General features: G+C 38.5%; 3 protein-coding genes across 5 annotated transcripts; 2 read left to right on the plus strand and 1 right to left on the minus strand.

Moving 5' to 3' along the window:
* Positions 1-20,662, minus strand: fyco1a (FYVE and coiled-coil domain autophagy adaptor 1a). 3 transcript variants are annotated; one of them, XM_015058978.1, is made up of 18 exons: positions 20,567-20,662; positions 18,429-18,523; positions 17,420-17,526; positions 17,097-17,222; positions 16,797-16,903; positions 16,187-16,330; positions 15,850-15,943; positions 13,249-15,753; positions 12,151-12,243; positions 11,470-11,588; positions 11,222-11,389; positions 9,714-9,866; positions 9,405-9,616; positions 8,133-8,286; positions 3,185-3,271; positions 2,886-3,096; positions 2,145-2,254; positions 1-1,400 (listed from the first exon to the last, which is right to left on the minus strand). In XM_015058978.1, the coding sequence occupies exons 2-18, from the start codon at positions 18,475-18,477 to the stop codon at positions 1,325-1,327; spliced, it is 4,515 nt and encodes a 1,504-aa protein (XP_014914464.1). In that variant the 5' UTR covers positions 18,478-18,523; positions 20,567-20,662; the 3' UTR covers positions 1-1,324. The 3 variants fall into 3 exon arrangements, with proteins under 3 accessions (XP_014914464.1, XP_014914473.1, XP_014914480.1); XM_015058987.1 differs by having other exon boundaries at positions 18,429-18,526; positions 20,567-20,652; XM_015058994.1 differs by lacking the exon at positions 20,567-20,662 and adding an exon at positions 20,416-20,528.
* A 1,171-nt stretch (positions 20,663-21,833) lies between these two features.
* On the plus strand, positions 21,834-24,457 carry xcr1a.1 (chemokine (C motif) receptor 1a, duplicate 1). The gene is made up of 2 exons (XM_015058474.1): positions 21,834-21,877; positions 21,970-24,457. The coding sequence occupies exon 2, from the start codon at positions 21,987-21,989 to the stop codon at positions 22,995-22,997; it is 1,011 nt and encodes a 336-aa protein (XP_014913960.1). The 5' UTR covers positions 21,834-21,877; positions 21,970-21,986; the 3' UTR covers positions 22,998-24,457.
* A 920-nt stretch (positions 24,458-25,377) lies between these two features.
* On the plus strand, positions 25,378-26,312 carry LOC106963531 (chemokine XC receptor 1-like). Its single transcript, XM_015058485.1, has one exon. It carries the CDS (start codon positions 25,389-25,391, stop codon positions 26,310-26,312), a length of 924 nt encoding a protein of 307 aa, XP_014913971.1. The 5' UTR covers positions 25,378-25,388.
* Positions 26,313-27,330: the final 1,018 nt, after the last annotated feature.

Consider the following 27,330-nt stretch of genomic DNA (forward strand, 5'->3'; position numbering starts at 1 on the left):
TGAGAATAATCACACATTTTATTTTATTTTATTTTTTTAACAGTTGTTTGCTTCCCGCACACGGCTGTTAAGACGATTTAAGCAAAATTGTATTGCTCTGAAAATAGACTTACAAAGGAAAAATAGAAAATTCCTCTCTGCAAGTTATTGATAAAGAAAATCTAAATCTTAACTGATTTAAAATTTAGAAAAAAACAAAAAAAGATTTGTAGGTAGTTGAGGTTTTGCATAGGATTTTACACCAGTCCACAACCCTTAAAAATAGAAACAAAAATCTAACTTTCACGAAACATACTTGATTGAAACAGCCCTTTACAAACTTGGTTCGCTGGGTAGAGTGGGGTTGTGCAAAAATAAAAGAAGAAGTGATTGTCTTCCTTAACGGTCTGCTCGGACAAATTAAAATTATTTTGCATCACGCAAAGTCTGAAGAGGAAAAAACACGCTTTAACTGACAGAAATAACACAGAAATTTTAAATAAAAAGTAGAAAGTGAAACATAAAAATTAAAAACACATAGCCATGGCAGTGATGATGAAGAGGCACTTTGAAGGAGTAGGAACTTTTTAGCTGATAGTCACAGGAAAGTTACTTTAATGACCTCATAAACTTCAGGAAATCTGAAGTTTATGAGGCCCTATAAATGGGATACTGGAGAACAAATGTATAACAATCATAAAAAGAGTGCAAGCTCCGTGGTTTTTTTGGAAAAAAAAAAAAAAAAAAAAAAAAACCTGTGCTTTTCCCAAACCCTCATCACCGCTCGATCCCACAGTGAGAGTGCAAATGTAACATCCAAACAAACTGTTTCAACATGACATCATTGTATGAACTTGTGCTGGTTTGTGCAATTTGATTATAAAAGCTTCATTTATCGATAAAAATGTCCACCTTATGGAAATCTACGTGCTAAAATCTTTCTGTGCATTTTTTTTAGATCTGATATTGCGCCACTAGTGTTAAAACATGAAAAGACAAATAACAACAGTGTGCATTGAAATCAAACAGACAAAATACAGCAATACCTAAACAAACTAATGTTTATGTTTTACTTGGTGAGTGAAATGAAGAAAAACATCCAAAAACGTGCATAGATATTTTCTTTAAAGTCATTTAGCCTTTTTTTTTGAAGACTTACTAGGCCCACCCTTAAAACAACCCCAAAAAAACAAAAAAATAATTCAAGAATAAAAATGTATGAAGATACTTGGTTTATAATATAAAAAGAAAATAAAATGAAGTCACTGCATTGATATCTTGTCAGTTTCCCTTTAGTTGCCACCCACAGAAGCTGCAGGTTCACCTGTGCGAGAGTCACAAAGCTTCAGGGTCCATCACTTCCATCATAGATTATGGGCTTCTCCAGGGTCAGATGGTAAAAAACTTTCTTGGAGATAAACCTGATGGAAAAAAGGAGTTGTTGTTGTTTAAAAGGTAATTAGCTGCTGTGGTATGAAAAGCGAGGCATCTCAACTGGTGTGAGGTCAGAAAAAAAAAAACCAAAAAAAAAAAACACCATTTCTGTTAAACCATCACAGACAATAATTATGGAGTTTGTTAAAATGTTAACTTCACCCAGTACGATAAATGTTTTGGTCGTATCAGATGTGAGCTCAGCCTGGGACACAGTGTAGGAGCTCAGAAATCCTACAGGATTTGAATGTGTCACAATATGACAGCAACTTCTGTCACACTGCGCGATGTAAGAGGTCAGCAGCAAGTACAGAAGGCTCACATCAGTCCATGAAGACATGGACAGTAAGTTAGAGTCTAAATATTAGAGTCGAATAGCGACAGGTGGATGAGGAAATATCACACGAGCTATACGTCTTTATGGAAGCCCATTTCCGCCACTCTGTTAAAAAAATAAAAAAATAATTATCTCATTATAATGAGAGATACTATCTCATAATAATGAGAGATACTATCTCATAATAATGAGAGATACTATCATTATTATATACTATCATAATGAGATAGTATCTCATTATAATGAGATAATTATTTTTTTATTTTTTTAACAGAGTGGCGGAAATGGGCTTCCATACTTCTTGATCGGGTCAAAAAAAAAAAAAAAAGAAAGAAAATGTTTCGTTCCAGTTTACACGATAAGAAATATTTTTGGGTCGACACCAGCTCCATACCTGGAGAAGGAGTTGTCAAAGATGAGTGTGTAGAGGCCAGGGTGCCGAGCTTTCACTTGTCCCTGAATTGTCTCTTTATGGGAATTGCAGCGAGTCAGAGGAATCAGAACCTGAGAGAGGAACAGAAACGCCACAAATCTCAGTTGTGGTGGGCAAATATTTTTCCCAAACATGCTCCTACAAAACATGATAACAATAATAACTAAATCTTGAAAATTTTGTAACAAATTAGAATAATAAAGTTACACCACAGAAAATATTGCCAGCAAGTGAGATGCTTGGGGCTTTGTTAAAGTGAGAAATAATATCAATAATAATTCTAAAACCATCTGAAATTTTTATGCATATCGTCCACATCAGTCTGACTCTCTCTACCTCAGCCCGCACGCCTCTGAAAGCAAAATTACTGCAGTCTCTGTAGGAGGTGCTCTCATTTTCAGTCAGGAGTTTCTGTAAATAACTTCCATTTTTCAAAAGATCCTGTGTGAGTTCGCTGCCTTTCAATCTTCCCAACAATAGAAGAGAGTGTTTTATTCACTTAAAAGATGATGTAACATCTCTGCCTCTGACAATTACTCTTTCTGTGCTGGAAGAAGATTGCTGTGAACGACGCCGAGAGATGTCAACGCAGCTCAGTCGTCTGTGCTGCACTTTTCAACAGCCCGTGCCAGAGTAAAACGAGCGGTTCCTCAAATCCGCCGCCCACTAAGATAAAGCGCCGCACAATAGGCACACGTCTACCTTCGCCTGCTCCACTTCACTGTCACTGGACTCCCGGTAAACCACGCCTAAAGAGATGCTCTTGGGCTCAGAGGAGAACATCCAGCCGATGGTTGCCTCACAATCTGCCACGGTTATGTTAATGGTGCTGTAGCAGCTGGACTTGATGAAGAGCTCCCTGGAGCCGTCACCAAACTGGGAAATGTCCTCGACGCTGAGAGGGACAGCGAGTCTGCAAGAGTTCACAATTTTAAGACCAGTTAACAAAACGTAACTTCACAATGACTCAAGTGTGAAACATGTCAAACGTTAATACACACGTGACGTCTCCTGATCTGAGGAGGTTAATCTCTGAGTCCTGGACGGGGGGGACGCTGTCGTCGTCGGGGGCCACCTCGCCGGGGCCACTGCCAAGAGAGGACAGAAATAGAGCAACGTTACATCCTCCAGCCACGAGTCACTGCTGCCATCAGCAGCCTGTTTTAAAGAAATAACTTAGGGATAAGCGTCATGACTATGAATTTAAATTGCACAATGAATAAATCCACAGATCGGTGCCTGTGCATCTTAATCAGCAGCTGGAACATTTTTTGCATATTTTAGGGCAATTAGGTTTTTATTTAAACATGAAGATAACAGACATAACCTTTAGGCTTAGTTACTTTCATTCTTGCAGACAGGTGTGTTCTATTTATTTTTGCTTTTCAAAAATGTACATAAACTAACCAATTATTTATTTATTTATTTTTTTTTGCCTAACCATAGGCAATACTTCTCAAAGGCCAGAAAAGCATTTTGGCCTTTGAATACTTTTGTTGAACTCTATTTTTTTTTTTAAATGGAGTGACAAAAAAAACTAAGCAAAGCTATGATTTTTCAAAACCTAAAACTTGGCGCAACACAGGAATTATTGTGGATTTTCTTTCATTCCAACAGGGTCAAAATTGTACATACAGTCTCAAATATATCGATATACACATTTACCGAAATAACCGTATATCTTAGCCACCACATATATACTGCTCAAAAAAATAAAGGGAACATTTCACTTTAATTTTGTGTGTGGCTCCAAATCCAGGCCTCCATTGGTTAATAAATTTGATTTCCATTGATGATTTTTGTGTGATTTTGTTGTCAGCACATTCAACTTTGTACAGAACAAAGTATTCAATGAGAATATTTCATTCATTCAGATCTAGGATGTGTTATTTGAGTGTTCCCTTTATTTTTTTGAGCAGTGTATTTTTAATCTCTTGTGGATAAATGAAAATCCACAAGGAATTCAGATTTGTGTGCTTAATTTTGTGAATCACTGAAGTTGCTGGTTGTCTTAGTCATTCTACCCTGAAATAGAAAATCATTAAAAAAAAAAACCCAGAACAAATCAAATGAAACATTTAAATGTGTAACAATGTATTCTGCTACTGTAATTATTCTACAAATGCAAAACCTGAGAGGCAACAAAGTCAAAATAGTGTTAAGTATGAAGAAATATAAAAATTAGTCAACCATGTCTCATTTCTGCAAATTATTCCTCACATCTCTTCAAAGTGACACACAGGGCTCCGTTTACCAGGTGCTTGTTGAAACTTCCTATTATCAGAAGGAAATATGATTGTGTAGCTTCAAGCATGAAGCACACATTGTGATGAAAATACTACATGGACGAAGTGGAGAACACCACCACGTCTTTGTTCCATAAATGTTTCGCAATGGTTAGAGAAGCTATACTTCCACAGAAAGAAGTTCCTATACTAACTGTTTACAACGTGAGACAAACGAACTGCGACCGAGTACTTCTCATTTCCCGAAATTCAGCCTATTTTTATTCGTAAAGTAAAAACGAGAACGAAGATTTCCAATTACAATGTAACACAGCAGGCTGTAGAAAGAGGAAAGCATATTAAAAACCCCCTCGAGATCCCTAATGTTCTCCAGAGGCTTCTCGTAATCAAACAAGCAACAAGCTGGCTGACGTCTTGCTTACAACAGGAGAGCAAACGGCAGTGATGGAGAACAGTCTGCTTGTTTTGATTCAGCCTGATAAAAACAGAGGATGCATTGTTGATAACGCTAATTAAAAGCCACCTTCTTGGAGATAATTAATGCTGCAGTGTCTCTCTGTGGGCTTCATCTGACCCAGACCAGGAAGCGGCAAACAAACAGATTGGAAAACCAACCAACTGCGCCGTGTTTTATCTGCACCGTTCAGCCCCGGTCCGGCGGCATGCTGGGTCGGCACCGGGCCCAAAAGTGGCAGATAGCCAACCGAGACCTGGCTCGATGATGTATCATTTTGCAAAGTGTAATTCTGCTGGTTAGGTCACATTAACTCGAGTCAGCTGTCTGAGATTTTACGCCGATGTTTCACACTTTTTTTCTTGGAATGGACTCATCGGATCATAAATCAAGTCAAAGCAAAACTTATCCATGCAGGAAGCAGCCTGGGATCTTAGACATGCAGAGCTCACAGGCCTGGCTGGGTTGAGATTTCCATCTGAGCGGCTGACGGCAAGTGTGACAGTTTCAATTAAACGGGACTGAGCAAATAGTTTTATGGTGGTTGTTAATAAATTCTTTCACTCAGAAAGTCAGTCGGCTTTGAAGTAACTAAATTAATGGTTAATCTAAACGAGTGCTGCTGATTGAGACAAACTTTGAATGTGACTGCAGTATTTTACTAATTGAAGTGCTTACATGCTTGAACTTATAGACCGATGCTTGGATGTGGACTCAAAATGAGTCGCAGTACAGTTATGGCTAATGTGAAATATTTAATATACATTTATGAACCTTAAAAGTACAACGGAGTATTAGGGACATACTAAGAACAGATAAATAAAAATATGAGAATAAAGGAATAAAATTATAAGAATGAAGTACAAAAATAAAGTCAAGATAATACAAGAATAAAGTCATAATATCTCGAGAACAACGTAATATTATGATGTTATTTTCATAATACTGGAATTTTCTTCTGGTAATTTTTGCAAAACGTTACCCTAATACCTCATCATATAAAAGCTCTGATGCACAAAGAAAAACATCCCTGTGTCAAATCTAACCTGGAAGTGAATCTGTATGCTGATCAAAAGTTTGACTGCGTTACAGATTCTATTTGTTCCCATTATACATTTCTCTCTTTTTTATGTTTTTGTGAAATCCCTACATTTTTCCTCTATAAGTTATGGATGCATGCTTAGCATGACCTATTAAGTTTCTTTATTGTGCATCCCCCTTTGTTTTAGCAACCAGGTTCCATTTTGATCGATAATTGAGGCCATCCAGACATCCAACATCAGTGCCAGAAGAAACAGTGCTGGAGCTGCACAATAATTAGCGCCGATACTTACCCACCACCCAGGCCGACAGATGGCTGCCAGAACCTCAGGCCAACAAAGACTCGTAACGCAAGAGTTGAAACGGCAACAAGTCCCACATGACTAAAGGCAGCTCTATGCCTTCTTTGGTAGCTGTGTGGTGATGAAAAAGTTGACAGATCACAAAAGTGGTGCTCATTTTGGTTGCATCTCCCTCTCTTTATTTTGTGCCATATTTAGATTAGGCCATTTAATAATTTTCCTTGCAGCTTGTAAGAAAACGATTTGCCCAACTTTTTTTTTTCTTTTTGGCAAGTTTTAAATCTTGTTCAAAAAAGGACAAAGAGCAAAATCCTCAATTTCAGCTACACTTTCAGATTTGGGGATTTTCAAACACTCATCAATTAGTGTTTATTGCCGTCACAATAAATCACAATTCTTATATTAACTTTTGTCCCATTATATACATTTGCAGAGATGCATATAGTCCACGATTAACAATACATGATTGTAAATTTCTCTGATGCCCGAGAATCGCTTTTCTTCGGCAGTGTGTGAGGCAAAACTAATCCCTTAACATGAGCAACAACAAATCTTTCTACCACCACATGCCTTGTTTTAGCCTACTTCTGCATGGAGGCTTAAAGATAAAAAGCTGATCCCCGGTAAAAGAAAAAAAAACAACTTCAAACAGTAATTAAATTGCAGCTCTAAAGATCCGCAGTTAAGATTTAAAGACCAAATTACGGAAGCAATCCAGTGAAAAGAGGAGAAGTTCTGCAGCTGAAATCGTAACAACTACATTTTGTGCTTGTCAGATGTTTAATAACGCAATTTAGAAATTTAGGAAAGCATACTGAAAGACCGCAGGCTGTATGTGACCAAATCTGATGAGCAGCATTATAAAACCCTAAAGCAAAACAAACAGAAGGGCACGGCTTATCTGAAGAGAGAAGGCAAATATACTGAAAGAGCAGCCATTAGTACCAAGGCTAAAACAAACGACCAACCTGCATCATAAGAGCTCTCTCAACATAAAGCTACGTTCCTCCCGTTTCTCATTCGTTGCTCTCTTTTGAAACATGCTTGCTTCTGTCTGGTTAAATACTGAGGAGAAGTTGCTTTGTATTTTACCACATGCATCTACCAACCATCACTGTTTAATCAATTTTCTTTCTTGCCTGAATGTCAAACTCTCCATTAATCCTAATTAAAGTTAATAATTATAATGCATCCAATTGAATTACATGTTTTTTGAACCGATGCTTTTCTTTTATCTTGCACGGTGCTACAGACAGCATTATTCTAAAAGGGAGACAGCAAAAACCAATCCTGCATTTTTATTTGAAAACTCTTGATGATCCCTCAGTGGGGTCCAGGCATCTGGAAGACCCACTGGCCTTCCAGATACAGCTGCATTAGGGGCAACAATAGTTGCCAAACTATACGGCAGCTTCACCAAGGCCTGGGCAAAATGGCTGAAAAGTGCATCGCAATACAAACATTTCATATTAGTTGATATTGATTTAAATTTCTGAAATACTGCCGAACTGGTGAAGTGACATTTCCTGTTTTATCCACAATTTCCTCACAAGCTGTTGCCCTCATTTCAGTCCACACCGTTGTTTTTTTTTTGTTTTTTTTTTTAATATTTAAGCAGTTATGAGAAACGGTGGCAAAATCTGAAACAGATTGTTGCTAGGTAACCACAAGTTACTCAACAGGTCGTTGCTAGGTAACCAAAGAGCAAGTAAGTTAGTTGATGCCATCAGCCTTGCTCAGCTGGCTGTGAGAGGTCGAGCAGCTAAAGCCTTTCCTCTGCCTACACCCCCCAGAATGCAGTGCAGTTCTGCATTGGGTTTCAGTGAAATTACTGAATATTTTATCAAAAACTCACGTACTTGATCATGTACTTATTGCAACATATATGGTAATTTGCTACGCTCACGTTTCACGAGCTCCTGGCTGCTGGCGGTCTTGCTCTCCCTCCAGCGAACCTCCTGTGGTCTGAGAGTTGCTGTCACTGTCGTAGACGCCGTTCACCTCCTCTTCTGTGATGATGTCATAGCCCCCATCATCAGATTTGATACCGGTGCCCGAAACTGGGGAGAAGTCATGAATTCGACATGCGTAAGGCATAAACCGAGCAAAGAGAGATTTTTTTTTTTTTTAAAAGTCGTCACCTTGTGTAAACAGAAGATTAAATCTGAATTTATGAACATATAATTTAGTTTACAGTTTGTCACCTACGTACCAATCGTTTGGATGGAAGATCAAATTTGTACAAAGAGAAAGTTTAATTTATATACTTTGCAACAAAATTATTAAATAACATTACAAACAGAGTTACTTATTGGCTTACAATAAGTATTTGTTTTCTTTTCTTGCTAAAAGGCTTTGATTACTTAAAGGTTACCTGCTTTAACGGCTTTAACAACAGAATGGCTTTTATGTTTCACTTTTGCATTTATTATTTTTGGAAATCTCAATTCTAAAATGAACTTTTTGTTGACATTTATTCGGCCAAGTTCTGGTAAAAACTGGACAAATATCTAGGTGTAAATATATGCCTCTGGATAAAGGTTTTAGTCCTAAAATGTGCTATTCACGTAAAGGAAATAATTTGTGAACCTGTAAAATGTAACCTAGAACCAACCAGAAGTCAAAAAACAAAAATATATGTACATGTCAAAAATACCTATTTTTTCTTCCGTCAATTATGTGTTTTAAAAATAAACCAAAATAGGCAAAAACATCTGAATCTGTGCAAATTTTAATGCATATGTTGTCATATTTACATGTGAGGGTTTCAGTTGTTTTGGACTTTGTTTCCTTCACACCTGTACAAATAACTACACAGAAGATATAGAATGAACACATTTGAAATAATGTTTCCTGTTTTTGAACATTAGATACAATCACAAACGTTACTGGAATATTAAATTACAGTGTTTGGTTTTTGTAAATCGAATGGTAGAAAGTAAAAGCTTCAATCCAAATGTCACTTCCTTCCATTTTTTTATGTACCAAGTTGAATTTCTATGACTTAGGTCTCAATCCTTGTTCCTCTATCAGTCAGTCCTTTCACTTCTGCCAAAAACTTTCCAGCTGCCACACCGAGTTACCAGTGACCAAAAAACAAAACTATTTAAACATTGTAGATTTGTGACGTTAATAAATAAATACAGAGAAGCGTTTCTCTTTGAAACACGTCTCTCACCTGCTGCGCTGGAAGGCGACTTGGGGGGAGCGGGCTCAGGCGGAGGCTGAGGTCCGGCTCTAGCTGAAGAACTCATCTCTGGCTCTATGAACTTCTCCTCCACCGCATTGTGCTGCACGTAGCAGTCGCTGCAGCAGCGCTCCTTCTTCCCACTGTGTTTCGTCAAGACAAAGTTGTTGCTGCAGCCGTAGCAGAAGATCCGGCCGCAAACTCTAGAAATAGGAAGCAAAGACCAGAATTTGTGATGCTGTGTCCAGTGTAAAGTTGAATTCGGCAGCAAAGTAGCTCCGACGCTCGTCTCTAACCCACCTGCAGTGATGTCTGCGCACCCACCAGGTGAACTGCTCGTTGCAGCCGAGGCAGTGTGTGGCCTCCTTGTCAACCAACCACCAGCGCTCCTCAGCTCGTAGTTTCTGCTCAAACTCCAGAGCATCTGACTTCTGCCACAGAGCATCTTTGTCCCTGACGTAATTCACAAAAAAAAATAAAAAAAAAAGACAAAATGCATTTTCAGAGACCAATAATATAAAAAAACAAGCGACGAACAAGAGCTTTAAAAGCTGGAAAAGGTGGATTTAGTAGAACACGTTAATTAAATATAGTGCCAACAGATTACTTTCCTGTAAACGATTACTTTCCTGTTGACTTTACTGTAAACGCAAACTTATTTTCAAGAATCCAAGAGGTGCACCTAAGGAATAAACCTTTGGTTACATCTCTCATTGTTTTTCTCCGTGCATCGGCTCTCACCGTCTGTCTCACCAAATCACAATAAGTAAAACATTACAACACTTTCTGCTGCTCAGAGCCAGCTCATCCGTGGAGATAAGATAAGATATTCCTTTATTAATCCCGCAGTGGGGAAATTTACATTGTTACAGCAGTATAAAAAGCAAAACCAATATGAAAAACTATATATACACAGTAAAATCAAGTCAAATCAAGTAAAATCATTCAGCTTACAAATGAACTGCAATGAATCTGATGGCTCAGGTCACAGTCGGGGGTAGTCTGGAGTTTTTCCACCCAACATGTGTCCTAATTTTTTCTAGCTGGGGAAAGTATTTGAACACCCTTTTGATAAGTAGAATGAATGATCTAATCTATTATGACTCAACCCAGCAGCAGACATACCACCTGCATGTTTTATTGGCATAAAATAATAAAGTTGGTAAAATTCTTCTCTTCAATATGGCCAAGACATGAGAACAGGGAAATAAAGTGAGCAGATGTTTGTTTTGAAGTCAAGAAATGGCAGCCAGAAAGTAGCTGCTCATCTACATAGGTGAGATATATAGATATCTCACCTGTCAACTTTTAATATTATTCATATTAAAAGTTGACATATCAACATTGTTAATATGTAAATAAATATGTATGGTTATTATGGCGGTTATTGTAGTGTTATTTTGTGATTTTTAATTCTTGTTTTATGTGTTTTAACATCAACTTGCTGATGGGACTAGAGACAGAAATTAGCAACTTGGCGATAATCTCATGTATTCGCATGCCAGAGTTTATTAATACAAATTGGGGTTTTTTCTAATAAAAATTAGGCTGAATTATAATATAATAAAACAGGACTTAATCTCATCTTGTCAACTTGTATAGAGAGAGTAATAAAGATAAATCTTCACTCTAGTATTGTGCCACGATGCAGGAAGAGCTGCAGGACAGCGGCTGTCGAGAGCTGGAGCTGGAGATCCGTTGCTCTAAACGGATGAACCACTTTGGACAAACGGTGTAACCAGGCAACAGAAAAAGATCAATTCAAACAGGGCAATTATTTCCAGAATGGTTAAAGAGAAAAGTCTCACTTAATAAGCTCAATGAGCCTCTCTTCCAGGTTGATCTTTGTGCTGTTGAGGTCTTCAATCTCTGCCGACATTGTCAGATACTGACTTTGTTTCTCAGCCTCTGTTGCTTCAAGTTTCTGCTTCAGTTCCTCACACAGAGTTTGCATAGACAAATGTGCCTCTTCGATGCTGCAGAAACAAGAAAGTTAGTTATAATTTTACCATGAAAGCATACATTTACACCCACTGAGGGGGGATGGCAGCCGCACCTGGCCGTAGAGCTGCCGAGTTGCTGAATTTTGCCTTCGTTCTCGCGGATGGTGGCCTCCACCTGCGTGATGTAAGCATCTTTCTCGCCAATTAGCTGCAAGTATTTCTCATTTGCAGCCTTTCGTACACGTTATGAAAAGATACGCAGAAAACAATGATGAGACACCTAGCTTAATCTAAGTTTGTGCTTACATGAACAAAGCAGAAAAAGCTTTCAGCGTTTTCCTAGCTGCGAGAAGGCATGAGGATGTTAACATCACTGTAAACTTAGATAAGCATCCTTTAAAAGTTCAATTCTATAACATAAGTCTATAAGCTTGGTAAACCTCAGACGAACATGATGAATTATCTCACAGAGCCAATCACTTGATTAGGGCTACATCCATCCAACATTCTGCAATCAAAGGAAGATAAAACGCTTACATAATCAAGAGGTCTCATTACCTGTGGAAAAAAATTTAAAAAAAAAGAAACACACCAACATTCCTCTAACTTGCCTGTAATCATATACCGTTCCTGTTGAGCAGCCAGTAAACAATCAGAGTTGTTGGATATTATATGCCATATGTGTGTCTGTCTACGAAAGCAATCGTTGATGGTACGAGACATAAAAAGCATTCACAAAGTAACCACAAATAAACATATTCTAGATTTATTTTCACTTCTAAAAAGATGGAAACCTTGAGTTCAGACACTTCTGCCTCCAAGCTGGACACGTTCTTCTGTTCCTCCTCCAGCTGTGCTGAAACCTTCTCCAAATTTTCAGTCGCAGCCTGCAATAACAAAAAAGAAGGGAAAGACTTCAAATCTAAAAGTCTGATGCTACGAGACAGCAATTCCACCAAAAGTTAAATGAAAAACATTTTACGTTTGTTTCCATTGACACCTTCCTACCTGGCTTAACAGAACTGACATGTATTCTTAACCAAGTGAAACTTTCTGTCACTAAATTTATTTATGCATTTACTTATTTTCTAACGATCTCCCAAAGCCTCTGTGGAGCATTTTGTGCAACTTAATTCCTTGTTCAAAGAAGATGCAACACGAAGGCAAAGATAAAGAGAGGTAATTTCTCTCATCTAAGCTAACTACTGCTGTGAATTTACCAAAAAAGAGGATTAAATAATTAATCTTACTTTCTCCAAAGGCTATAACTGGGAAAGGGCTATTAACAATTCAAAACACCTCCACTAATTAAAAACAATTCATCATGCTTAGAATCCAAAGATAATTAGAACTAAACACAAAGCACAGGAGAACCTGATTAGAAACTTCGTGTACATGTGTTGTTTAATTCAGAAATTGCTACAAATTAAAAAAGAATCAACATGGCAATCCAAAGTTAACGTGGAACCTCAGACAAGTATTTAATCCTGCATGGAAAAACAGAAAAAGTTTGTTGCAACTCTAAATTTACTGAGACATTAATGGAAATGACAGAGCAGGCAGGGAAAAATTAGGTAGAGAAGAAACCAGTTAACTCTGTAGGAGCCACAAGCATCCATAGCTCAGGTAAGAAAAGAGGAGGAGCGGCAAGAAGAAAGCCAGCGTTGGGTAAAAACCAGAAAGCAGCCTGCTTTCAGTGGAAATGTGCATGGTGCATGGTTCAGGTGAAGTTGAGCTCTAGCTCCAACTTTCAGCCAGTTACAGTAAAATGGTTTTCATCAAATCATGTTCATGTGTTACAAAGGTCTAGCGTGGGAATCTGCAACCAGAGTGGTGTGTTGCTCTCGAGAACATAGGACAAAAATGTTAAAGATGCTACAGGTTAAACTCACCTTTATTTGAGCCTGATGACTCATGGTCTCAGAGCTCATTTGAAACTTCACAGCATCCATCTCCTCTTGGTAGCATTCCTTTACGCTGTTCACTTGGTTCTTGGCTTTTTCCAGCTCTTCCTGGAGCTCTGTAATGGCCCTAGGGAGGGATTCCTTCTGCGTCAGCTCCTCTCGCAAACTGTTGTTCTCCTGCCGCAGGGCATTCATGCACTCCTCGATCCGCTCCACCTCCTTCTCCAACTCTTCGATCTTGGCAGCGTCCCCTGCCAAGTGTTCGCTGGCTTCTTCCCTTTCCGCATTCAGCTTGCAGATGGACATCCCCAGTTCTGCCATCTCGGTGTTTGCTCTGTGCAAACCCTCACGGATCTCTGTGTTCTCTAAAGCCAGCTTGTTGTTTTCAGCTTTGAGAGCAGCCAGCTCTTCTCGGACGGCAGAGGAAGAAACGGCAAGTTCGGCGTGGGCCACTGCTTCTCGATTGCGCTGTTGAACCAGAGTCTCCTCTTTCTTTTTGCACTCCAGGAGTTCGGCTACGTGCTTCTGGTTGAGTGCCTCTACTTGGGATTTAAGCTGCTCAGTAAGAGACCTCAGCTCGTCTCTTTGGGCCTCTGTAACCTCGAGCTGTGCATGGGATTTCAGCTTTTCCTCCTCAGATCTCTGCACCTGCACCTTCAGGTCCAGGATCTCTCCCTGGAGTCTAGAGACCTCTTTCATGCTAATGTCCAACTGGCCCTCAACCACAGTAAGCTGGGCAGTAACTTCCTGGTTCTCCTTTGCTTGGACTGAGCTCCTTTCTAGCTGTAATGTCTCTATTGCCCGTTTCTCGGATGTTACCCTTTCAATCAGTTCAGCCTGTTTGGCACAAGTTGCTTCTGCGTTGGCTTTGGCCATCTCATTGTCCTTCTCCTTAGCCTCCAACTCCTGTAATGTTGACATCAACTTAACAACTTCTTTTTCTTTATTCTCCAGCTGTTCTTCTTTCGCGCTGAGCTGCTCTTGCAGGCTGACTAATTTGGTGTTTGAAGCCTCTAGGTTTTTTTTGTGTTCTTCGATGTGAATGCGGGCGTTCTTCAACTCCGTCTCTGTGCGACTAAGAGTTTCTTTCAAATCATCCAGCTCCTCTCTCAGAGTCTGGTTCTCCTGCTCTAGCCGCTTCGAAGTCACCTCCGATTGTTTCGCAGCCATTGTGGCTCGCTGCAGACTCTCATCCAGACTGCGGTTCTCCTCACGCAGCACTTTCTCCTTTTCATCCACCGTCATCTTGGCATCGTCCATCTGGCCTCTGAGCTGTTTCTCTGAAGCTCTTAGAGCTGCTAGTTCAGCCTCCAGCGCTGCTCTGTGCTCCGTCATCTCATTTTGCTGCTCCTCGTTTCTACTCACTGTGGCCTGCAGCTTCTCTTTTAATTCCTGTAAACTGGCACACTGCGTCTGGTAGTCTTCTATCTTGGCAGCCTGTTCATTGAGCTTAGCCTTGTGCTGATCGAGGCTAGTGGTCAGTTCGTCCCTTTCTGTGGTCAGTATTTGGTTCTTGGATTCAAGCTTCTGTAGTGTCTCACTGCTGGAGCTTAATTCTGCTTCTTTGTTTGTAAGCTGTACAGTAATTTCAGCAACCTTTCCCTCTAAACACTCCTTCAAGTCGTCAATATTCTTCTGCATCGCTTCCATTTCTTGCTTTGCCCCCCTCTTCACCTCCTCTAACTCTCGCTCTTTCTCCTCTAGAGATTGTTGGACATCCTGCAGCTGTCTTTGTAGACTGCTTGCCTCCTTTTCTCTCAGTGCCAGGTTCAACTGGAGCTTTTCCAGAGTACTGAACTGCTCCTCCACTTTTGCATTCAACTTGGCCTTCTCCTCAGACGAAGATGTAAGCAACGCCTCAAATTTTGTTTCATTCTCCTTGGACTTCATCTCATTAACTCGTACTTCTTCCTCCAGTCTTTCTACCTGCCTCCTGTTTTCCACCATCTTACCTTCAGCCTCCATCTTTACTTTCTCTGCCTCTTTCAATTTGTCCAACAGCTCATGAATCTTAAGCGCTGAATCAAAATGACTGGCAGCCTGCTGGCCTTTCTCATCTAGAAACCCATCCAACTTCGCCATAAGCTCCATGTTCTTTTGCTCAGTAGCTGCTAGCTTTTCCTGAAGCGAGACAAGCTGAGTTTCCTTGGCTTTTTCCTCGGCCCTGAGTGCTTCCACCTGTCTGGTTAGGACAACGTCTCGCCCCTGCAGGACTCCGAGTTCTTCCTGCAAGCCTCGGTGTCCTTCTTGAGCAGCGAGCGACACATCAAGCTGCCTCTGAAGCTCTTCAATCACTCCTTTCAACTCGCCAGACTCCTCGCCAAGCTGCTGAACCTTATCAAGGAGATTTCTCTGCTTTAGCTCTGACTGATCCAGCTCCAGGCGAAGGTTTTCAACTGTGTTGCCATCTTCCATGCAGGCAGGCAGTGAATCATTCAGATCGTTCAGCAAACTGTGCCCATAGTCTGGGCTGGAGGCACACTCAGGAGCTTGCTACATGGTTGAAATGGAGAAAAATAAGCGAGGCAGTAATTAATATATTCAAATAGATTTCATGTGAGATTATTATTAGTTGCAAATGTTAATTACCTGGGAATAGGAACTGGCCAGACTATTAATACTGGAACTACGACTTGGTGGTTTCCACATGTGGCCAGGTGAATTTGCACTTCCCACTGTCCTCCTGTTTGGAAAATAAGCAAGTCTTTTACAGTAAAATATCACTACGGCAGTTTTGTCGTCGTTTCTAGTTTGTTTTCGTGAGATCAGCTTTATTTACAAGACAATAAGTATTTTAATTAAAATGTTCCAACTAAACTCTCTCTCTCAAACTTTGCTAATGGTAAATACTGGTAAACGGCACCATAAAAACAAAGGCATGTCGTGTGATTTGTATTGTGATTTCAGGGTTTGTCTGCTTTAATACCTTGCAAATGTTGGCCAAGAAGCATCGAGGTCATGACCTCTGGAAGCCACATCAAACTGGACCTCGTTGAGCTCGTACAGATGATTAATTATGTCAGAGCTGAGTTGAGGCTTCAAGAAGGGGCTCCTTGCATAGTACCAGTCACTGTGGAGAGATTTAAGGACTGAATGATGAGGCAGAGTGGAAGATTGAGAAACAATATTTCAGAATTATATAAAAAAATATTGATGATCTCCTGGATGGATGATGAACAGCTTAAAGACAGCAAACTAATTATTGTATTTGTAGTCTCAAGATCTCCACTTGAGATGATTAGCCACATTTAAGTTCATTGTGAAGACTTGGATTGAGGCAGAAATTAACCAGAAATAAAAAAAAAGAACTGTTGCCTTATATTTTAATTTACAATAACCTAAGTTTGAGATAAGTCTGAAACATCTGGATTTACTCCTATAACTGAAGCAGGAGGAAGCAAAATGTGATTTACAGCATTTAAGCATTTACCTTAGTCTCATTATAAGTAAAAATCATGAAATACTGAATATTGATGTGTGTTCGGTTACATCAATGCAAGTAAAAACAAAAACTGAAAATTCAGTGGTTGTTCTACCTGGTGACTCTCTGGTTCATCAGGCACTGCTGCAGTGTGTCACCCAATCGCTGATGAACGAGGGAGTAGCGGATGAATGCTCGTCCCTTTCCCAGAGATGTCCTCAGCTGAAGAAGGAAACAGGAATCATTTTACACATAACCATCACTTCAATAAAAATTAACATAACATTTATTTCCAAAACATAAAAGAGCAACCAATTAAGGCGACATGAAAATAAATCCTAAACATATGGCCGTGTTATGGTCTCATATATTTAATGAACTAAAATAATGTCTGAATTATAAACAACAGATGCACCTCAGAAATGGATTTGACAAAACGGATGCCATCATTTGCTCCTTTGGTCTTAGCCAGGCAGTCGTTGAAGTAATCCCAGTAGTCCTTCTTGGTGCCCAGAAAAGTTGTTTTCTCCTTTTGGTCAAACTGAAAAAAACAATGTGAAGAAGATGCTCAAATTCTACTTTTTCACAAATAGACAAGAACATCCTGACATTTATCTTAGCACTGTGAAAAATATATCAAACATTCCTTCAAATTCTCTTAATAGTTATCTACTTTTCAGAAATAAATTATGCACTTCCCACTGATTAACCGATGTACCAATACATGCAAAATCCCACCTGTAGCAGATACTCCAGTTTGTAGGAGAATTTGTGCAGATTGACGCTGTCATCTGTGATTGGCTCCCCACTTTCTTTGTACTCCTTTTCAAGCTCTGCAACAGCATCTGAAGTTCACATACAGATATATCCGAAGAGAAGAAAATGGACCTTGCATCTACCTCAAAAACTGGTAAGAAACTCGAGGTGAGTGCATCTCTGGCACACGCTCTCCTTCTAGCTGCATGCTGTTAGAAGCTTCCAAAATAGGCTAACTATACAAATAAGGACTCGGATGGTCGCTTTCCTAAATTTCAAAGCATGTTTATGGATCTATAGCTGTAGCACATTTCTTCTTCCTTTTTGTTTTAGTCGACAACCACATGCAGCCCATAAATGAGAACACACAGACATAACATCTTTCTACCTTCACAAGGACTTTGCACTGACTTTGCATTGACTTCCATTTATTTCTATAACTAAATGAAAGTTTCTGGGTTTCATTAGAAACCCAGAAACTAAACAACCCTTAATCATTAGATGCCTAACACTAAGTGCAACCTAAACTCATTTCGCACCTTAGTCCTAAACCTAATCAGTAACCCCAAAACAGTCCTTATTTTTACAGGGCTTGGACTTTGGGCCCCATAAGGAGCACCGGGTCCTCACAGTGTAGTGTTTGTTGGAAATACAAGTCTTGCAAGGTGAGAAATGCTATAAAACAAACACACATGTTTGCGTGGCCATCTATGTGGGGACTTTCCATTGACTTCCATTCATTTCTATAGCCTAAACTTTACCCTAACCATTACATATCTAAACCTAACCCTACCCCTTACCAAAACTCAATTCACACCTTAGTTCTAAATCTAACCCGACCCAAAAACTGCGTTTCCTCTTGTGGGGACCAGACTTTGGTCCCCACAAGGAGGAGAGGGTCCCCACCGTGTAGTATGTGTCAGGAAAATGGTCCCCACAAGGTATTACAAACAAACGCACACATACACATAAAAACATAAAGGTGACGTACCATGCAGATCTCGGATAATCCTCTGAAGCTGGCTCTCTCCGACCGCCATGGCCCCTCCTGTCGCTCTCTGAGCGAGTCACCAAGTCATATCCAGTCTGCGGAGTCAGAGAATCACAATTAGTATGGAACAAAATATTGTCACAATTGCTTCCACCATGCTCTTGTATGGATATAAGACAGATAAACCATAATTCATGGTTAGACGATTAAAGCATAATCCAGTTCTAGGAAGAAAACTATTTCTGGACTAGTAACTATGTAAAACGTCATAAATGTCATAATACTGAATAACAGGGCATGGCTGCATGACTTTATGCTAAATAGTTCAAGTAATTGAAATGTTAGCCACTGCATCTTCCCCATTCGCTAAGTGATGATTTGGAAAAACATCAGAATGCATAGTGCACACTGCCAGGACATAAAATTATGACCACAAGCCTCAGTTTGTTGTGGTACCTCGCAACGTATTATTAGCAACAAATCTTTTAAGTCCTGAAAGGTGCAATATGAGGCCTCATCAGGTCAGAGATGTTTGTCCAGTACATTCCACTGCTAACGCTCAACTGGATTGACACCCTGCGAATTTTGATGCCAAGTCAGCAGGATAACTTCAGGGCCATTTTATTCTACTGGAAGAGGGCACAGCAATCAAGAAGCAGTTGACAGATGTCTGCCATAAAGTTTCAGTAAGTGTTACATGTCAAAATAATTTCTATAAAGATGGTAGGACCCAAGTTTACCCAGCAGTAAAAAAACATCAACTGTCTTTGTTCCTTAGTGCATTCTGGTATTATCTATTCCTCATGTTAGCGACATACACACCTGGCCATTTACACATCATGTAAAAGAAAAAAACTAACAAAAAAAATCACTCATCCATCTGTACCACCTTTTGCAGTTCTCATGATTATGTAACCATAATCACTGTAGTGCTGCACTGTCAGCAGTGGACTCGAGTCGGCATCCTCACAGTGGCTACGCAGCCCTGTATGCAACGAACGATGATCCAACTATGATTCATTATGTATTCTACGTCTTTCTAACAAAACCTGAACCAGCATTAAGACCTCCAACTAATTCAGCTACAGCCATTTGTCTGTTGGATCTGGCCATGCAGGCCTCTTTTACTCTGAACCACTTTTAATTTCTTCATCCATTTTAGATGCATACTGACCACTGTGTAGACTAGGAGCACCTCACAAGAGCTGAATAATCATAGATGCTAAGATCCAGCTCTATAACCATTTAAATTACCCATATCCTTATTTTTATTGGAATCAAAAATCTTTACTATCCCACCAACATATAATCAGTGTTATTCACTTCACCTGTGACTTGATTGAGAATACCAATGTTCAAAATGATGTCTGAAACTAAAAATACTTCAACTTTTTTACAATCTCACCTATTATCACAGATTAATTTCTCAAATCTTTGCAAGAAATAGAATATCATCATGAGGGCAACAGAAAATACAAAACATGTCCTTGCCAGTGACATTGAAACATTGTGTTTACACTTCTTTAAATTCAACAAAAGCCAAAAAACGGGATATGTAACATGATTTTAGCTATTAACCTAAGTCTTAGCTTGTCCTGCCACTACTCCCCAGAGTGTTTAAACACTCCTCTGAGAAAAATGACAAGACTAAAGCAGAGTAAACACTCTACTGACAGAAAATTCTTCAAAAAAATAAATAAATAAAAAACATATTTCTGACAAATAAAACATAATAAGGACACATGTCCTTATAGCTAGCGGGATACAACACAAATAATGTGTTGTGTATTGAAAATGTTGTTGACACAGAAAGCTAGCACAACTCAAACATTCAACAAAATTGTTCTCCAATAGCTAACTTAAGGTAACGCGAATCAAGTTAAAATGTAACACAAGTAATAGTTTTACAGCTCTACAGGGGTTACTCTGAAATAAGAGGGGGAAAACGCACATAAACGAACTTTTACAGCTCTCCAAGAGTACTTACACAAAGGTTTTAACACACAACGCCAAATAAATCGAAAAGCCCGCACAAATAACCATGACATCAACACAAAGTTGTTGTTTGGACAAATTGACATCTTTCTAAACGGTTTATAAACAAATAAAAACAGAACAGTTCTTTAAAAAATACATACTTCTTTTAGATATGAGTTAAGCCCATAACGATGAACTCCGAGCAGTCAAACTTGTTAAGAGTCATGTGATTGACAGCACTAACTGCCCAATGAGAACACTTCATGAGGCCATCTGACCAATCACCTGGGGAACATGGGCGGGACGTGGAAAGGGAATGCTTGGTTGATTTATCACAGTAAACACTGCGGTCATGTGATCAATGACGCATTATAGAATGCCCCGCTTCTTTTTTCATGAAGAAAGAGGTCAAACTTACCTATATATTTATTTGAAGGGAAATTGAAACATCTCCTCATATTATTTCATGTTATTGTAAGATTATTTATTTTTTCTTTTCAATTAATATGGTTTCATGTGAGATTGGTTATTTGCTGGGGATGTTCCATGGATGAGTGGTGGCGCTGTGTTTCTTTTGTTTTTTTGTTTTTTTTGAGGGCTTCTTCTTATGAGGGGCTGGGACGTTACACAGTTGAATAAAAGTCGGCACAGCTACGCTATTCCTTCTCAGTGTCTGCTGTTTCTCCACCCACGATCTCCTATTTTATGGTGGCACTGATTTAGATCACTACTCAGTGTTACATTATTATCTCCTAAATTATCAATTTGGACTGTTGATATAATTAAAACATCATGTTTTATTTCTGTTGAAATTTTAAGACCAAAAATGAACCAAAACATATAGTGAAATTAACTTTACCAAAAACTAAATCATGCATGACTACTCATTTAGTTGGGAATTTTTATATCAGTCAACTAAGCAATGTAGTTATTAAAATGCATTCCAGTGTCAAGAGATTCACATGGATGTACATGTACATGTACCATGCACTGAAACAATGATACAGCCAAAAAAGCTCTGTGTCAAATGTTAAAGATTAAACTAGATCAAACAAAGCAAAACAAGAACCTAAATAAATAAATAGTGTATTCTTGTTTTAAAATGATGCATGCATTTCAAAGTTATACTAGCATTTCCTTTAATCTGAATGTGCACTCCATGGAAATGTTTCAAATCTTTGCATTGTTCTGTTTTTTTTTTTTTTAAAGCAACATTTACTACTATGCATTACAAAGAATAGATTGGTATTTGTAAATATATAAACAAACTGAAGTAATTCTTTTAAAAAGCATTTTTAAAAATGAAACCAAAATTCATTTGGAGCACATTTTAACCAAACTTTCTCCAAGTCATGAGGTCACCATTCAGCTGTGGTGGCTTAACCAACTGGAAGGGGAAGTGCAGCTGTTTTACTATTTATTACCTGCTTCTGAACATTCAGTGTTACATCCAGTATCTCATGAGGAACAAGGTAAGTTATTCTGCTCTCCAAAGTAAATACCTCGTAGGTATTAAAAGAGATTTTACTATATCAATAAATTCGATATTAATTTTGCTTTGCAGGTGCGACCAAACTAGCTATGGAATCCTTTAACTCTACTTATGAATACGACCAGGACTATGATGATGAAGTCTGTGACAAAGGTGAAGTGGTTAAATTTGGATCCATCGCCATTCCAATTTTCTTCTCTATCGTCGTCACTCTGAGTCTCACAGGAAACATCCTCGTCCTTGTCATCTTGGCTTTGTATGAAAACATGAAATCCCTGACCAACATCTTCATTGCCAATCTTGCCATCTCTGACCTGGTCTTCACTATCGGTCTCCCCTTCTGGGCCATCTATGACGTCTGGGGATGGGTGTTTTCAGAGACTGCCTGCAAGATTGTGCATTTTGTCTTTTTCACTGGGTTTTACAGTAGCGTCCTCTTTCTGACCATCATGACCATCTACAGGTATTTGGTTGTGGTCCACCCGCTCTCTGACACGAGTTTTCTAAAGCTTGGGACTGGGTTTTTTCTGTCTGTCCTCACGTGGATGATCAGCATTGGAGCAGCCATGCCATCCCTGCTACAAACTGCCCTCGTCTCAGTCCACCACAATGGTACACACTCTTTGGGCTGTGAATTTAAAGACCCGCAATGGAAAATCATTGGTATGTCCCAGCAGAATGTTTTCTTCTTGGGTGCATTTGCAGTGATTGGTTTCTGTTACATTCAGATTTTAAAGAGGATCACCAAAACAAAGTCCCGCACCAAAACCAGAACAGTAAAATTAGTTTTTTGCATCGTGGCCGTCTTTTTCGTAGGCTGGGTGCCTTACAACATGGTGATCTTTTTTAGAGTTTTACATCACAGTGAACTTCAGTTATTTAATGAATGTGATCTGAGTATCCAGCTTGACTATGCCTTTTACATTTGTCGACTGATTGCTTTCTCTCATTGCTGCTTGAACCCGGTCTTCTATGCATTTGTTGGTGTGAAGTTCAGGAATCATTTAAAGTCACTGCTGCTTCGAATGTTCAGCCGCCCGAGTCCAGTTGATCAAGAAATAAGAATGCAGAATCTTGTATCACGTGGATCAATCTACTAGATGCAAATATCTTCATCCTTGAATATGTTTCTTTACTATATTTTATTTTTTTTTATGTTTCCATGTTTATTATATATAGATGGGTAGATTGTTTTTTAAGATACATGGTCTGTAATGTTAAGAGAAAGTGCTCCATATTTGATATTTTGAAACAAACTATTCATCTGTCTGAAGTCTTTCATGACTAATTACATTCATGTGTTGGAGTGAAGACAATATGGGGGTCTTATTCCTTTATTTGATATACTGCAGGTCTTGAATAGATTTGAAGTGTTGTCTTTAATCAATCAGATCCTTTACAGAACAGTCTATAATGTAAAAAGAGAGAAAACAGGAACTGATAAGAAATATGAGTGTATTGCATTACTCAACCAAGCAATTAAATCTGCAGACTTATCAAAATATTGCGCTTGTTCCACTGATTCTCATTCTAAAATAAAAATGTCAAATGTAAAAGCTTAAATCAAGGTGAAGGATAATTTTGTCAACTTGTTACGTTCTCTCGCTGCTGCTTGAACCTTATCTTCTATGCATTTGTTGGCGGGAAATTCAGAAACCATTCAAAGTCACTGCTGCATCAAATGGTCAGCTGTCTGAGTCCAGTTGACAATCAGGAAGTCAGAATGCAGAATCTTGTCTCGCGTGGATCAATCTACTAGATGCAGGGGCAGACTGAGGAGAAAAAATGGCTCCGGAGTTCCTGAGAGGCTGATTTTTCTGTTAAGACTAGGGCACTTGATTCTGTGCATTCTCAAGGCGAACTCAATGTGGACTTGAAGGGTTGACCTGGATGCAATCAATCTGCAGTACTGCTGAGGTGTGCAAAAAAGCAAAGGTTGCTTTGACGGAAATCTGTTTGTTTGCATGATTTGGTCTGCTTCCTGTCATCTTCCTTCTGACAATATTTTGTTAATTCCCTTTGGAGTTAAGCTTAGGCTAGTTTGCTGCTTAATCACTCACAGTGATATCATTATCTTCAAAGCAGACATTGGTTTTTCTGTCACTGTGGTCAACATCCGATTTCTAATGGAAAAATCATCTCCATAAAGCTTGTGAGCAGAGGAAAGCGAGGTATGCTCTAAAATATTTTGACAGACAGCTGCTGTGATTTTGGACCGACATCAGTAGATGACGTGACTCCAAAGGACATCAGTAACTGAGTGAAAAAATCAGACTGGTTTAATGGTAATGATGCTCTTAGTATTAAATTTCAATCAATATTGTACTCAGCCTTTTTAGTAAGTTTGTCCAAAGACTGGTAAAGACTGCAATTTTCTATTGTACAGCCTGTAAATAATCCTTTTTTTTCTTTTTTTTTTTTTTACAAATAATTTGAAAAGTAAGTTCATTTCTGTATGAGCTGCTATGCAGCAGTTTAATTGTTTTGTATTTGACTTAATTTTACATTGTAATTTATATTTGTAAAGTCACTGTTCACTTTTTCAATGGAATAAAAGTTGTTCTTTTATATGACATATTAAACAGGTTGAATTATTTTACATTGTTCATGTAAAGTAATTTTTCATATGATTTTATAACTCAGCAAAAAATTCCCTCTATATGCTGCAAACAAAAAAACTGCACATCTCTTTTATGTTTAAACTACGCCATCTTCTGCTGGCTCAAAGCGTTGCATCCACACACTTGAATATTAATGGAAACGTTTTCGAGTTGATCCTGCTAATAGAGCAGTAAATAGTAAGCTGAAGGTGAGATTTTAATGAATTAGAATTAGCAAGATGAAAACATTTAAAAATGTCCAAAACAGCGAGGTCAACTGTTTTTCTCTCAGTGTTGTTTTACAAGATGGATTGGTAGACCCAAACATGGATGCCTGGTGAAAATCAGTTCTGTCAAACTAATGAAACTTCACAAATGGAAAAGAGGGTGTTGTGCATAACTTGTTAAAACAGGAAATAGAGGTTTCCTGTTTTAGTAAAGAGCTAATTATACCCATATGATATGAGTTTACTGAAACGATCTAAAGATAACTACACCAGAAAAAAATGCGGTGATAAACAGAAAGCGTAAAATCAGAGTGTCATATCAGTTTCAGTCCCATCAGAAGGAAGGTAAGTTGTTTTGTAACTTATCAAAAAGCAGTGGCTATAAAACAGGAGCTGTGATTTGGCTCTAAATGTAAATACTAGAGCTGTCTCCTTAAAAAACAAAATTATTTAAACAGCAACAAAGAACTTTTCCAGCTTTATTTACGGATGCGACTGTTACTATAACGATGAAATCTGTGAAAGGTTTGTGTCAAATCGCTCTTTCTCAGCTTGGTAAATTAGTTTGTTTTTATTGATGCCATAATGTTGCTGATAGGGAGGGTTGTGCTAAACTAATAAATTCAGAGTTAAATATTCTGTTGCAGGTTCCACTTCATCAACTATGGATTCCTCGTTAAAATTCAACTACAACTGTGGTAGCAATGTCTGTGAAAAGAGTGAGGTCCAGTTTGGAGCCAATTTCTCGACAGTGCTCTTTTCTATCGTCATCTCTCTGAGTCTGATAGGAAATATCCTCGTCCTTGTGATCTTGGCTTTGTACGAAAACCTGAAATCTCTGGCCAACATCCTCATCTTAAACTTGGCCATCTCTGACCTCGTCTTCACCATTGGTCTCTCCTTCTGGGTCACCGACCTCGTCTGGGGATTGGTGTTTCCAGATATTGTCTACAAGTTTCTGACTTTTGTTCTTTTTATTGGGTTTTACAGCAACATCTTTTTCTTTACCACCATGTCCGGCGTCTGCAAATATCTGACTGACGTCCATCTGTTCAACAAAAGTTCTTTGGGTTTTCTGTCTCTCTCCATGTGGATGATCAGTATTGCACCAGCAAGATTCCACACCTACCCCATTGGTACACACAACAATCAATACTACACTATTCAAGTGAAAATTGCCTTGCAGAATTTTCTTTTCTTTACTGCATTTACAGTGATTGCCTTCTGCTTTATTCACATGTTGATAACGATCAAAAGAACAAAGTCCAACAGAATAAACAAGGCAGTTATCTCAGTTTTCTCTACTGCAGCTGTGTTTTTCATCGGATGGATACCTTACAATGTCGTGAATATTTCAAGAGCTTTTGCACATGATTTGGATCAGCTGTCAAAAGCGAACTTAGACCTTGCATTTCATGTGAGTCAGCACCTTGCTTTCTCCTGCTGCTGCTTGAAGCCTGTGGTTTATGCAATTATAGATAAAAAGTTCAGAAGCAACTTGATGTCATTATTGCTTAAAGTCTGCAGGAGACAAAATCCAGATAATGAAGAAGTGGTTGGAGTGCAAAACCCTTCTCAACCTCCGTAATGTTTTTTCTGTCCTTTCATCAATATACTCCTGTAAATTTTACAAGGGCTTCGACTTTTCTGTTTTTAATTTAGCAGTGTGACTTTTCCCTGTTACATTTGCATGCATGTTTAAATGGATGTTGTTATACATATTTCTGTTTTGAATGTGTTTCCAGATTTTTTTTTAAAACATATGCTTTGTATATATTTTCTTAAAAATAGTTAAATGAGTCAAAAGAGAAAAAAGATCAACAGCAAAGGTTTAGCGTGCAGAATAAAATATACACTGTGTAAAATATATATGTGTGTTAAACACATCATCTTTTTACTAAGCAAATACATTTTTAATAATTTAATTGACATGAATTTGAGTCCAGATGTTGGTAACAGCCCAAGTAATCCACACATATGAAGGACTCAAGTTAGACTCAAGTTAGATCAATACATACATTCAAATAAATCCATGTATTTGTAAGGACTTAGGATTGAAGAAATGCTAGCACTGAACACATGAAAAAAGCATGTGCAAAAAAAACAAACAAAAAAAAAATTTCATTACAAAAATGTTTGGTAAAGTTCTTCCATAATGCACTCATGGACCTTCCCTCATCCAGTAGTAATATCTGATGTTGGATATGACGGCTAAATGGGAAGTCAGCCCTCAAGGAAAAAAAAAATCAAACAATGGCATGTTACGCTGCCAAATGTGTCCTATGAGGTTGTTTCCTGTATTTTGTCTGTCATCTCTAATATGTTATGTTAGAGATGAACCCTAAAATGTTCAGATTGCATTAGGGGGTCAAGTTGTTTTGAGTTCTCTACTGATTATACACATGGCTCTGATTTTAATATGTCTTTCTTTTTTATTAGTGGTGCAGTATTATGTGTTTTCCAGCCACATCGTGCCATTTTATAGCACAATTAAATATCCATGTCATGTTACGTTCAGTTGTAATAAAAGTGCCGTATAAGTGTATATGTACAAAATTGGACTTTGTAATTTAACGTCTTTAAAAACAGCCTCTGTCTCTTTAAGA

The sequence above is a fragment of the Poecilia latipinna genome, unplaced genomic scaffold (genome assembly GCF_001443285.1).
Source record: "Poecilia latipinna isolate Pla-1442-1.1 unplaced genomic scaffold, P_latipinna-1.0 Scaffold64, whole genome shotgun sequence".
In the NCBI taxonomy this organism is placed as follows: Eukaryota; Metazoa; Chordata; class Actinopteri; order Cyprinodontiformes; family Poeciliidae; genus Poecilia; species Poecilia latipinna.